Raw genomic sequence first — 12564 nt, 5'->3', positions numbered from 1 at the left:
TAGAGAGGACTGGAAAACCAGGTTTAAGACTAACAGACAAGTATGATCCCTGAAGTCATTAAAGTGGCTTGATGGGAATACTACCTTTTGATGGAAGATGCAATAATTTGTATTGCTTATATTTTAACATTGATAAATGGATGCAGTAGAAATGATTACTCTGTTGTCCACAGGGAAGACCCTGCCACAGAATCAGCTCTTTTGTCACTGACTCCAATTCTGTCCTAGGTTCCTGTAATTGGTAAAACCTAACTCACTTTCTCATGCCCCAGGTACATGGGAGATGAGTGAAGAATGTTTTTGCCATTTCATCCTCTCCGATGCAAGGCATTGGGTGCTGTCCCACAACCCAACCTGGGGTATGCTCCAACTATGGGAAGGAAACTCAAATTCTGGGGGGGAAGTAGATGAGACATGAGCAGCACAGCCATCCAGTGTTAAGGTGCTTAGCTACCTGTGGAGATGTATCACAACCTACTCTGACTCCCCAGGGTCCATGGCAATACCTGGTGCTAAGCAATCTGCTCAAAAAATTATTCTAATGGAAGGCACTTCATGTCTCCTAGAATTACTTGGGAAGATTAAAACAAAATCAACAAAACAAATAAAAAAGTGAAAAACACTCTCCCATGATGTGATGAGTGTCCAGGTCCAAGAATGATGGTTTTAAGGGAAGAACTATTTGGGTTCATTCTTCACTAAATTCAATCCTAGAGCAGGCTTACAGCTACTTCTTATTTTGTTTCTCACCCATTTTACCTACAGGCAGGTTAGACCCACGTTGCCTACTTGTAGCAGTTGAAATTAGATCTCCATTTTTCTTCAACTTCACCGTCATAGCCTCAAGTTCTACTGTGGCGGCACCTCATTTGCTTTAAAAATAATCTAAACCAAAATTATCATGGGAGGAGAGAAGAACTAGAGAGCCAGCTCTGCTGGCTGTGTGATTTTGGAGGATCAGGACCATGTGATCTCCAGCTCCACACAAGAAACTCAGAAAGCTCAGTCAGCCAAGTCAGAATTCCCAGGGCAGAAGCAGCAAGTACTTTGGGGACAGCCACATTGCAGATGGAAACCTCAGTTTGGCACCAATAGAAGCACCCAAAAAAACAATTTCGAGTCAGGAAAAATCTAACTTGTATTCATTACATTGCTTAACAGTGAATTTCTGTGCTGCAAAGAAATTTTTGGTGTATCTTTTATGTGTGTGTGTGTGTGTGTGTGTGTGTGTGTGTGTGTATGTGCGCGCGCGCACGTGCATGTGCGTGTGTGGGCATATTCATATTCTAAAGCACTGTAGGCTATCGGCAACCTAGGGACATGATTGATTTATTGAATAAACAACTTTTTTCCAGAAATGCCAGTTCAGCAGTCTTAGCACTAATAACAGTAGTGTTAGAGTAGCTTAGCTTATCACAACATTTTCTATACATATACATATATTTTTAAATCTCTACTGTTCGACAATGGTTACCAACCCTGGCACCACATTTAAGATACTTGGGGGTGCTTTAAAAGCCTACCCAAGCTCAAATCTTCCAGACCAGTTTAATGAGAAAGATCTGTAGGTGTCTTGGAGGCAGGCAAGGTAGAGAACATTTAAAAATAAAGAAATAAAGGTCTAGGTCATCTAGATAATTATATGAACTATCAGCAATAGTATGTGTGTTAACAGCCTTCAGAGTTCTAAGTAGCTTTCATGTCGATGTATAAAGCAGCATGTTTCATATTAGAGGTTTCTTACACTCAACATCAGGATTTGGCAGGAGATGTCCTCCTTTACTTAACTAGACCTACACAGTTACTACTTAAAGATTCCAAGTGTGATGGATTTTGTAAAATCATCAGTTAAATGACATAGACACTTTATACAGCATGGCCCTGGGGTTCTTAAAGAACTCAGAGAAATACATTCCTATTTGCTAATAAGTTAAACCAAAAGGCATATTTGTCAAAGGCATTTAAAATTTGTAAAAAGGATGCTTCTATTCTTATCCTTGAATAATACATGAGAAAATTTACTAGGGTTGTGTAAGAACAGATTAATATGGAACCTTCCTAGTTTCCTCCTTTAAAATAATGTTTTTTAAAAAATAATTCATCAGCCACACAATTTTTGGCTAACAACACTTCCATTTTTCCCAAATAAAAATAGTGTTAAATATGTAACACTTCACACAATAAAAATTTCCCTTGTCTGCTATCAACATATTCTATGAACATTTCCTTTCCCAGGTGCAGGAGAGAGGAGAGCTGTTGTCATATAGACTGTGGGTCTGAGTATTGACATGCCTTTTGCACATATATATATATATATATATATATATATATATATCTTGTTTAACATATCCATTATATTTAACATTAACACATTTGCATGTATGTGTACCCAGAGATGTTCACACATACATACAGTACTCTCATACATAACATATATTTTAAAGACTAGCCAAGTAGTCAGACAAAAGGAATTTTATATTTACAAAGAAAAATATTAATAAAATGCTTATAAATATATGTATAAGAGAGTAGCATTTAATACAATTTAAACAATAAGAGAAATTTTTAAAGATGAACATCATTTGAATATATAAACTTTAATTCCTATCCTTAAAATCAGCAAGCAACAAAATCAACCAGCCTCTCAGGTGAACATCCTGGTATAGTTCAGTGCTGTTCCCCAAAGCATTTGAGGAATACCATCCAATTATTTGCTACATGAATTGGTCACCACATTCCAACTTTTGGTTTTTCACATCTCAGTAAATCTGTACTGATTTTTGATATTTTTTAAATGAGATCTCTTTTAACTAATTTAAATATAATATTTTGCATAACCACCTTAAATGATCATTTTTTATAAGTAAAGGCAATGAAAAAGTAGATCTGAATATTTTCCAAGTGTTTTGAATTCTACTCAGATACTGTCAGTTCATTTCAGAGCCTGTGTTTCTTTACTCAAAGGAGATTAGCTGAGTTTAGCACCAGTATCAATGAAAATGGACTAGTGTCCAGTTAAAATGGCTTGGACAAATGTCTGTATTGCACTTCTTCATTGTGACATAAAATCTTTCACTAATAGTATTTTTAGCTGTAATCTAAGTAACTTGAGTGAAGTAAATGATCATATTAGCTTTTTGCCAAGTTACCAATGAAAGAAAACACATTTACTTTGAGGAGTACAAACTACTATGTTGCTACTTGCCAGGAATAAATGGCTAAGAAGTAACTGCTGCACAGGAGATTACACCCTGGACTTGAAGATCAAAACCCAGCCTCTGCTGTAGCAAATACTGAAACCCAGCTGTGTCTCGAGAACTCTGGTCAATATTTTTGCTCTTTTGGATTTTATTTCAGGTATAATATGGGAATAAAAATTAAATATACTTTGAAAAGCCTACTGGGAGAATTGTATAGCATGTGAAAAATTTTCATAATATGTAAATACCTAGTGTACACAAAATGCATCATGATTAGGTTGTATTACAAAGTCTCATATTAAACTAAGCCTTAAGCTTCAATGTTTTTGCATACTCACTAATTTTAGTTCAAAGACAAACAAATAAAAACCGTAAGTTTACAATGAATTAAGCAAAAATAATGAACAAAATATCTTGCACAAGTTCAAAAATTGCAACCATCACTAATTTCAGACATGAAAAAAATAATAGCTTTCCTTTTTAAATAAATTTCTATTCTCTGCATATGCAATAATACCATTTCTTATTCCATCTAATTTGACTGGCAGGTGCAATATTCTCATTGAGAAAACAGTGCTATAATGTAAAAATGAATTACTCAGTTGGTAATTCTGCTCTGTGTCTTAAAGCTAATGGGAATTTATACAGAAAGTTAATGAAAATGTTCTGTCTTATGTTTGTGGACTCTGTGGACAAATTTATGTTGGCTTAAAAGAAAAATAAGAAGAAAACACTGTGAAGAAAGTGAGGCAAAAGTAACAGAAGTGAACCCAAGAAATTGCAGTATACACCTTTTAATTATTCTAATCTCATTTGACAGAAATACTGTTTCCTTAAAACTGTCACTTTAGAAAATGTGAAATCTAGACATTATCTGTAAATGGAAGGAATAATTGTAATTTTCATTTTATTTGCACTGCTGATTTTTAAAAATTCTCTACTCTTTCTAAAATATAGTTCTTGTGAATATAAGGAATCCAAAGACACAAATATGTAATAATTCTACTCAACAATATCCTCAAGGATTATTAGGATCCAAAGAGAACAAGACTTACAAAAAGAAGTCCAAAAGGTGTCCAAAGGACAACACCTGTGTCAAATATACAGGCTCCAGATATATGGATTGAACATATCAGGCATTACTGTGCATTTCTGGAGAATACTTAAGGAAACTGGAATGTAGATCTCAACAGGACAACAGTAAGATTGTCCTGCTCACAATGTAGTCATTTCAGTCATGTGAAAGATTTCTCTAAGTACGGAATGCCATCTTTATTATCTGAGACAAAAAGTACCATCTATAAGTTCATCTTGGGAGCTTTAAAACTCCAGCCAAACGTTTGGTTTGGTTTTTATAGTAGGGTTACTTTTATTTTCTTTGTTTTGGACTTTAGCTTTCTAAAATTTAAAGAATATCAGGTATGCCCACACACAGGTACAGAGACAAAAAAAAAAAAAAAAAAAAAAAAAAAAAACTAAAAATAAATAAATCTTATCCATGTAGAAAGTAGAGTTTCTAAGTCTACACAAAATGTCATACACACTAACTTTACACATAAGAACTTTTTCTACTCTAAACATTAGGAATCAATCATATTTAAGGTATATATATAAAGATATAAAATAACTGGCATGTATACATGTTTATGAATATGTATAATTGTCATTATAAATAAAAATGTAGAATATAATAGTGTGAATAACTGGAATTTTTCATACATTCCAAATCCATATTTAATGAGGAGATATATTATAAAGAAGCATGGGCATCATGGATCCATTTCTGACAGTAATGCCCAGGATACACAATGTTCTAGAATGAGTAAAGATTTACACACCCCCAATGCAAATCCCCTCTTTAAATCCACAGATTGAGAATTCTCACCTGAGCTAATGATGCTGAAATTCTTTCAAGCTCTTGAACGGTCAAAATTGTTTGTTTTGTATACATTTAATCTTAATACATATTAACTGTGTCTAATTCTTGGCAAATGAGAATGCATACCATATAAGATGTAGCCACTCTTCACAAAATAGATTTGAGAGCTTTGGGTGAATCAAAGAAATTTTTAAAAATACTGGAATGAACAAAACAGCCTGTGCAAATATGCACGCATTCCCCTTGATTTGAATGAATGAGCTTCTATGAAAGAGAGAAGGTTCCTAAGTCTCTCTCATGACTACTGCTGTCCCACCAATTATCAGCAGAAGAAGGAAAACTGGAGGTGTCTGCAGAATGACAATCACCATTAGAAGCCAGGAACGGAGATGTCTAGAGGTGTTAATCAAGGAGAAGCAGTGGACAAGAATTAAATGAATCCCCAGTATGTTATTCAAACAAGTAGAAAGTATGGGAAAAAGAAAATCCTGCATAGAATTGGTGTTCAGCTCCACAGAGTCTGTGCTCATCAAAAAATCCAAATGTGTTCTTCCAGATTTTTGTGCCTTCTCTATAACAGCAAAGTGACTCTAACTGGCCCGACATGCTGAGTAATGATCTAAGTTTATTGTAAGTAACCTGGCTGAACACAACATGACTCTGTAATACACACACACACACACACCAGTGTACACCATTGAATAAACTCTAAGTACTCCATGATCATTCAAACATCTGTTGATTATGTAAATTTAAACACACACGCACACACTCTCTCTCACACACACACACACACACACATCCCATCATATCCAGAGACACTCCCTTGCCATCCCCACATACCAATACCAAGTCTCACCTAACTTTGAATAAGAAATAAAAAAGTTTACATAAATTATTGTTTTGCCTGTGTACAGTGTGCCTGGGAAGAGTCACACTGATATATATGTTGACAATTTCTTCACTGACATATTTGGGACCAGAAATACTTCAGAGTTCCCATTTTTTCATATTTTGGAATATTTGCATATATGTAATGAGATATCTTGGGGGTAGGACTAAAATTTGATTTCAAACTTCATTTATTTCTCCTATGTACCTTATATACATGCATTGCAGGTAATTTCATGCAATAATTTTTGTGAGCCTGCATTTTGAAGGATACCCATCACATGAGGTCAGATGGGAAATTTTCCACTTGTGCCTTGGTTAGGCAGGAGTTCAAGATGCCAAGATGGCGGAGCAGTGTATAAGAAGGATGCACTGCAGAACAAGAGAGGGAGAGAGTCATGTCCCATTTACCATGACAACTCCTGCCACAGGATCAGTATTTTAAAATGACCAATGGGGTAAATCGGATAGTATTCTAATTAGGTCTTCTAAAGTAACCAATAGGGGTAAATCCAACAATATTCAAATCAGGTATCTAAGGTAACCAATGGGGGCTAATGGGGTAAGGCCTTCATTCAGGTCTGTATAGGGAAGAGAAGCCTCACAGCTCAGCCCAGAAGGCTGGTTTCCAGACATGGGGCCTTGAGCCGCTCTCTCTTGCTCCACCACTCCACTCTACCTTAGGAGCTCTTCTTCCACCTGCACCTTCAGTAAATCTGTAGTTGGCCTGTTACTCGTGTGTGTCTTGCTCAAATCTTTGTTTGGGAAATCAAGGACCTGGACCCAAACTAGACAGGCCGAGGAAAACACCACCATGTCGGCACTCAAAATGTTTCAGATTCTGGAACATTTCTGATTTGGGAGTTTTGGATCAGGGTTGCTCACCTTGTATTTAATTGAAATTCCTTGAAAACAATGATGAGAGGCCCAAGTTTAGAATTAATCAAAGTATAGCAGTCTGGAATTTATTCATTGATGTTGGTGAGGATGATTGATATCACTCCATAATGCTGCATTTAATTTTTATACATTTATAGAGTCAATAAGCAAGATATTAGGTTATTAATGGTTTCAGTGATAGATTTCTTAGTTTGGCTGCAAATCAAGAACAGATTGGATATTTTGCAATACATGCCTTGCTTACTAAGTTTAACCCATCAGTAGTCAGAAGAAAATAGGCAATCAAGACTAAGAGATAAACAATTTTGAATGGCAGACTTGTTTATTTTATTTTTAAATTTTATTTTTTTTTCTCAGTACTGGGAAGATTGAACCCAGCCCCTCAGACAGGCTCAGCAAGTGCTCTATCACTGAACTACATCCCAACCCTTATTTTATTTTATGATATTTTATTTTATTTTGTTTTGAGACAGGGTCTCACTAAATTGTTGAGGCTGGCCTTGAAATTTTGATCCTCCTGTCTCAGCCTTCCAAGCAGCTGTATATGGAATATAGGCATACACTAATATGTCTGGCACTTGTTTTGTTTTAGTTATTATTTTAATTGATATTTTCAAATGTCCTTTTCTTAAAATAAACAGAGTGCCATGGCATCTTGTGAGTTATAATACCAATCATGTTGCAGATAGAGGCTTAGAGGAACTAGACATTCCTAAAGACTTTGAAATCCTGCAAAAGGAAAAAAAAAATGTATTCACAGAACACTGATATAGTGAAAATTAAGTACAGAATTTAAACAAATGCATGTCATACTTTTAAAGTTTAATGCCTAAAAATGTATCTATAAAAATTTAATGACAATACATAACACTTTTAAAAAGCAATAATAAAATTCAGGAAAATGTTGTATTTCTCAATTTTTTTCCTAAATGAAAGAAAATCTGATTAATGAGTGGAAGACAAATTTAATATCTGATAGTAAGATTTCCTTAAAACTACCAAACTGTTGGCTCAGCAGCTACAGTCAACAGGTGGAGGTAGATTTTCCACAAGGCACAGGGCAAAGGCCATTCAGTCACTTAACCCAGGAAGCACCTCTGTAAGGTCAGCAATGCTCAGAGGGAAAGGAATGACTTACTTCTCAACACTAATGTGTGAGGACTAAAGGGTGAATTACAGCATTTCATCATAAAATATGCTTTCACGTCGCAATTATCTCTGATGCGGTTGGTCTCCTGGTCGGCCCAAACCAAAATCTGACTTTTGAAAGCTTGAGTTCTGTTCATACTAAATCAATTATTTGAATATATTCACTTGCAATTATTTCTATTTTGAAATTCAGTGTTGGCCATATGTCATGTATCCTTAGAGTTAAAAACATTTTATTTGTAAATGTGTGTGGTTTTGAGTTCATAAAATTCGCATATGCAATACTTATTATGAAAATAAACATGAATTTTAGATAACATTCATTGCTATGACTTGAGGCATGATAATGCATTTTAAAGGCATAGAGTTTAAAGGCATAGGGTTTTGTTTGAGGTTTCACTATTTTATGGGACCCACTTAACTCAAGCTCCACAGCCCCAAGCAGGTCAAGTTTTGTCATTTGAGTGAACTCCTCTGCATACTAGAACATTCTCAAAAGTCTGTACGGAATTTTTAATAAGTGATGTTTTCCAAAATATATTTAATATTAAAACAAAACTATTTCAACATTAAACTTTGAGGTTCACATTTCTCAAGCAGAAATAGAAGACCAAAACAATTTGTGTCTAAATATGGTTTTATTATTTGCTCTGATGGCTGCCCTTTACAAAGGCATAATTCTAAAGTGAGTTTAGAACAAGACTCAGTTGGGCCTCCTGTGTGTGTAACTTGTGCACACAAGGTTAGACAAAATTGCTGTTCCAAAAGGACATCTCAGAGGTTGCCGCTCTGCAAGCAAGTCTTCAATGCTCTTTACATGCACCCGATTATTGGGCTACATATTCAGGTTTTACTGTAAGAAAGCCAGAAAGGCCAAATGGGGGAGGAATTCCATGGGCTTCCAGGAGGGGGATTCTTGGGGCTCTTCACCTCATTTTCAAGAGCACTGTGACTGTGGAAGCAGGAAAGTATCTCACTGGGGGACTCTACTCATCCTTTAGTTTACAGTCTAAAGAGTCAGCCACAGTTGGAGTTTGAGAAGACAGAGGGAGGCAATGGTAAACAAGCTCCCTTTTGGAAAGCAAAGGGCGTCAAAGGTCAGGGTAAGAAGACTCTTCTGGAGCTCCAGCTCCGCACCTCCTTTCTTGGCTGACAGCTGGGCGGGTGACAGATTGGAGCACAGCGTCCCAACTGCGAGAAGCATTTAGCCTCATGGACAACCGCAGATTTTCACGGGGTTCTTTCTTATCTCCCTGGAAAAGAATGAAGTGCGATCTTCTACCCAAGAAAAGTCCTTGAGACCCGGCTGCGGGGGTCTGAACGCCTTGCCCTGGAGCATACATCAGCGCGCCATGGTGCTAGGTTGGGGAAGGGGGGCTTTGTGTTCACCCAGCCTCGTTTTCCTCCCTCTTACCGCACCCCAGCGTTCAACCAATCTGCTGAAGTTCGCGGATGGGTCTCTTGTGTCCTCGGGGTACAGTCTGCGCAGGGGCCAGACAAGAGGCAATCTGCCTATCCCATCCTGCTCCCAACACCTGCCTCCATCAACTCCCTACAAAGGAATTCTGGATGCGTATTTTCCCTCTTTCCGGGACACTGCGGTGCACCTTTGTTCAATTATCTAAAGGTGCATTTCCTTTCCCTTTTACTCGAAGATTAACGAAGTTCTCCCCTTCATCTCTCCCCTTCTCCAAGTAGAAGTATTCACTCACTCCGCGGAGAACGCGGGGAATGTTCTAGCTCCGGGCCACTTTGCCCCAGGATTTCCGAGCTTCTCAGAACTGGAACTTTGAGACCAGTGAGGCTGAGAGACATCCAGAGGTTGTCTGGATGTCTGGACATCTCTTCCAGATCGATTTTCCCTTCCATCTTCCGGATCAGCCCGCCCTGGTGGTACTCTGTTGCCACCTCAGATCGCGCGCTCCCCCTGGGTACCCCGATCCCTCCTCCGCCCCTTGAGTCCGCCAAGTCTGGACAGTTCTTAGCCCAGGAGCTCGCCTCTCCTCTTCTGCTCCCTTCTGTCTACACCCCAGATCCTCTACGACAACCGCCTGGTCACTAGATAAGTTTTTCACCCCCAAGGTCTACACTTCCTCTCCCAAGTCAAGCAAAACATCTCTCAAGAAGAAAGTAGGAGAAGGTCTCCATAAACTTTGCTCCGTGGACTTTCCAGTGTCGGCGGGAGAATGGGTGAACACACACCTGCCCGCACACCGGCGCAGGTACACATGCCCAGGAGCACACACGGAAAGAGGCAGATTGCCAGTGGGCAATTGTTAAGGGCACATGAAACTCGCTTGCTATAGCCGGTAGGTTCGCAGGGTGCTGACAGTGCATCAAAAGACAATTTGGAAATGGGCTTGGGGAAGCGGGGACCAGAAAATGGTGATTCTTAACACACGCAGATACAGTCGGCGTCTGCACACGGAGCAGTCTACGGAAAGGCGCACACTTTTTGAGAGCATCGTTGTGGACTGCACGGTATATAAATCTCCTCCGAGGCGCATTCCTCTTTGAACTGAAGATCCCTTTAGTCCACCGGACTTCTCAGTATGGTCGCAATCAGCCCGCTCACTTGAGGATAGAAACCTGGGAGCGTCCGGAGCCCCCGTCGGCACAGTCCCCAGGCAGGTGCGGGTCCCCAGCCGGGTCAAGCAACAAGCGGACAGTCCGCGGGAGGGCCGGGTCCCTCTTTGCCCCCGTCCCCGTGCCTGTCACCTCTCCCCGCCCCCACCCCCCAAGCCGCCAGCGGGGCCAAACGCAGGGAAGGAGAAAACCGAGCAGCAACTCACCCCCAGCTTCCTGCTGCGGATTTTCACGTAGCCCTGCTTGACTATGTCGTTAAAGTTGGAGGCCATGGCCAGCGCGTTCCGCCTTGTCCGCTGGGCGAGCCGCTTCCCGGAGTCGAAAGCCGCCGTCCGCCGCCGGGTCCGCGCAGGTCTCGCATCCAGCCAGCCGCCGCCAGCAGCCGCGCCGCCGCCCGGTCCTCCCCGAGCTCCCGCCGGCGGGGACGCGGGGTCGCAGGCAGGGCCGCCGCGATCGGGGAACGGGGCCCGGCGCCGCGAGCAGCGCCAGCCCTCGGCGTTCCGGTCCCCACCTCCGCCCCCGGCCGCCAGCCCCGCTCGCGGCCCGCGCCGCCCCCGGCAGCACCCACGGGCTGGCGCCTCACTCGGCGGCGCACAGCTGGCCGGAGCGCACCATCGCGGCTCCCCGGCGCGGGGGGAGGGGAGGGACGGCGGGGCGGGCCGATTCGCCTGCCCGGCTCCCTCCCCCCGGCCCCGGGGTGGCTGGGCTGGAAGATGCTCGCAAGACGCGCTCCATCACCCCTCCGCGGGCGGGAGCGGCTCCCGCGCCCGCGCCCCCGCCGCCGCTCCCTCCGCTCCCCTCGCCCGCCACGCTCTCCGGGTGCGGGCTGCCTAAGGACAGGTCTCATCACTCCCGGGCTCCTCATTCCCCTCCCAAGCCGGACACCGGGACGGGGCGGTGGGGACACTCCCGACGCAGCCGGCAAACGGAGCGAGACCATTGTTTATTTCAGTGGCGGTGTTTACAGTGCATTTTTATTCCTAGGCACACGCGGCCGTTCCAGGTCCTTGCCCCGTTAGGAAGTGTAAATCGACGCCAAACCCTTCCTGGTGCACACAAAGAGACCGATCCTGCGCATGTGTCTGATCCTTCTGCTGCTGAGGAGGCTGAAGCAATCAGGCGAGGCCGCCCGGCGCCGCCGTCCTCCACTGAAGAAGCAAGACGACCCGGCGGCTTGATTTATGCACGCGTTTTAGTTAACTATGACTAACGGTGGCTCCTGGCTTTTCATCCACCCGGGGAAGAGCGTCGCTCTTATCAGTGCTGCACTGAAATGTCCAACTCGTAAAATAAAAGGAATGAAGAACTTCGCCCCCCACTGTAGGAACATTTAGAAGTAGGTTTTGAATCTTTTGGAAAGATTTTCATTTTAAAAGTGGTATCGTTTTCTAAGATTCAAGGAAAAGGGGAGTATTGAATTTTGACTGCTGTCCATATATGGCTTACTTTTAGCACTTAGAAGCTGAAGGTTTTCCTAACTAGGAAAAAAAATGCCTATTGAAAATGTTATTATGTCTCCTTCATTTGTAAAGAATTTACATTTAATTAATGTTCAGAAGATTATAATAAACAGTTCATTTCTGTTTATTACCTTGAGCAGTATTTTCCGGGTTCTCATTTAAAATGTCTTAACCCTATTTGTAATGCGATCCACATTAAGAGAAGAAACTGATTAAGGGGAGAAAAAAACTAAAATCTTGGAGGACAAGTTAGCATGTCCTTCACCCCAATCAAATTTGCATCCCAAGGATGATTTTTGTCCCATCCTTAACAAGAGTCTCCATCTAGAGCCCATGCAACCCAGTGGAAATTCCAAATTCCTACATACTATGCCAGTCATTCATATATGTAGCAAGTTGTTTTTCTTTCTTTCTTTTCTTTTCTTTTTATTTTAACTGCCCACCATGCAAACTACCAGATGCTGTGGGAGAGAATTAAAATAACATGGCAGAGTTCATT

General features: G+C 41.2%; 1 protein-coding gene across 1 annotated transcript in view; it reads right to left on the bottom strand.

Moving 5' to 3' along the window:
- The window catches only part of DOK6 (docking protein 6), a 495770-nt gene extending 484585 nt beyond the window's left edge, over positions 1-11185 (bottom strand). The window contains exon 1 of the mRNA XM_079109215.1: positions 10812-11185. Coding sequence (XP_078965341.1) covers positions 10812-10877 — 66 coding nt within the window. The 5' untranslated portion in view covers positions 10878-11185. The remainder of the gene's footprint in view (positions 1-10811) is intronic.
- Positions 11186-12564: the final 1379 nt, after the last annotated feature.

Source organism: Sciurus vulgaris (genome assembly GCF_902686455.1).
Source record: "Sciurus vulgaris genome assembly, chromosome: 13".
Classification (NCBI taxonomy): Eukaryota; Metazoa; Chordata; class Mammalia; order Rodentia; family Sciuridae; genus Sciurus; species Sciurus vulgaris.
Note: the sequence above shows the minus strand (reverse complement) of the source record. Positions and strands in the feature narration are given on the sequence as shown.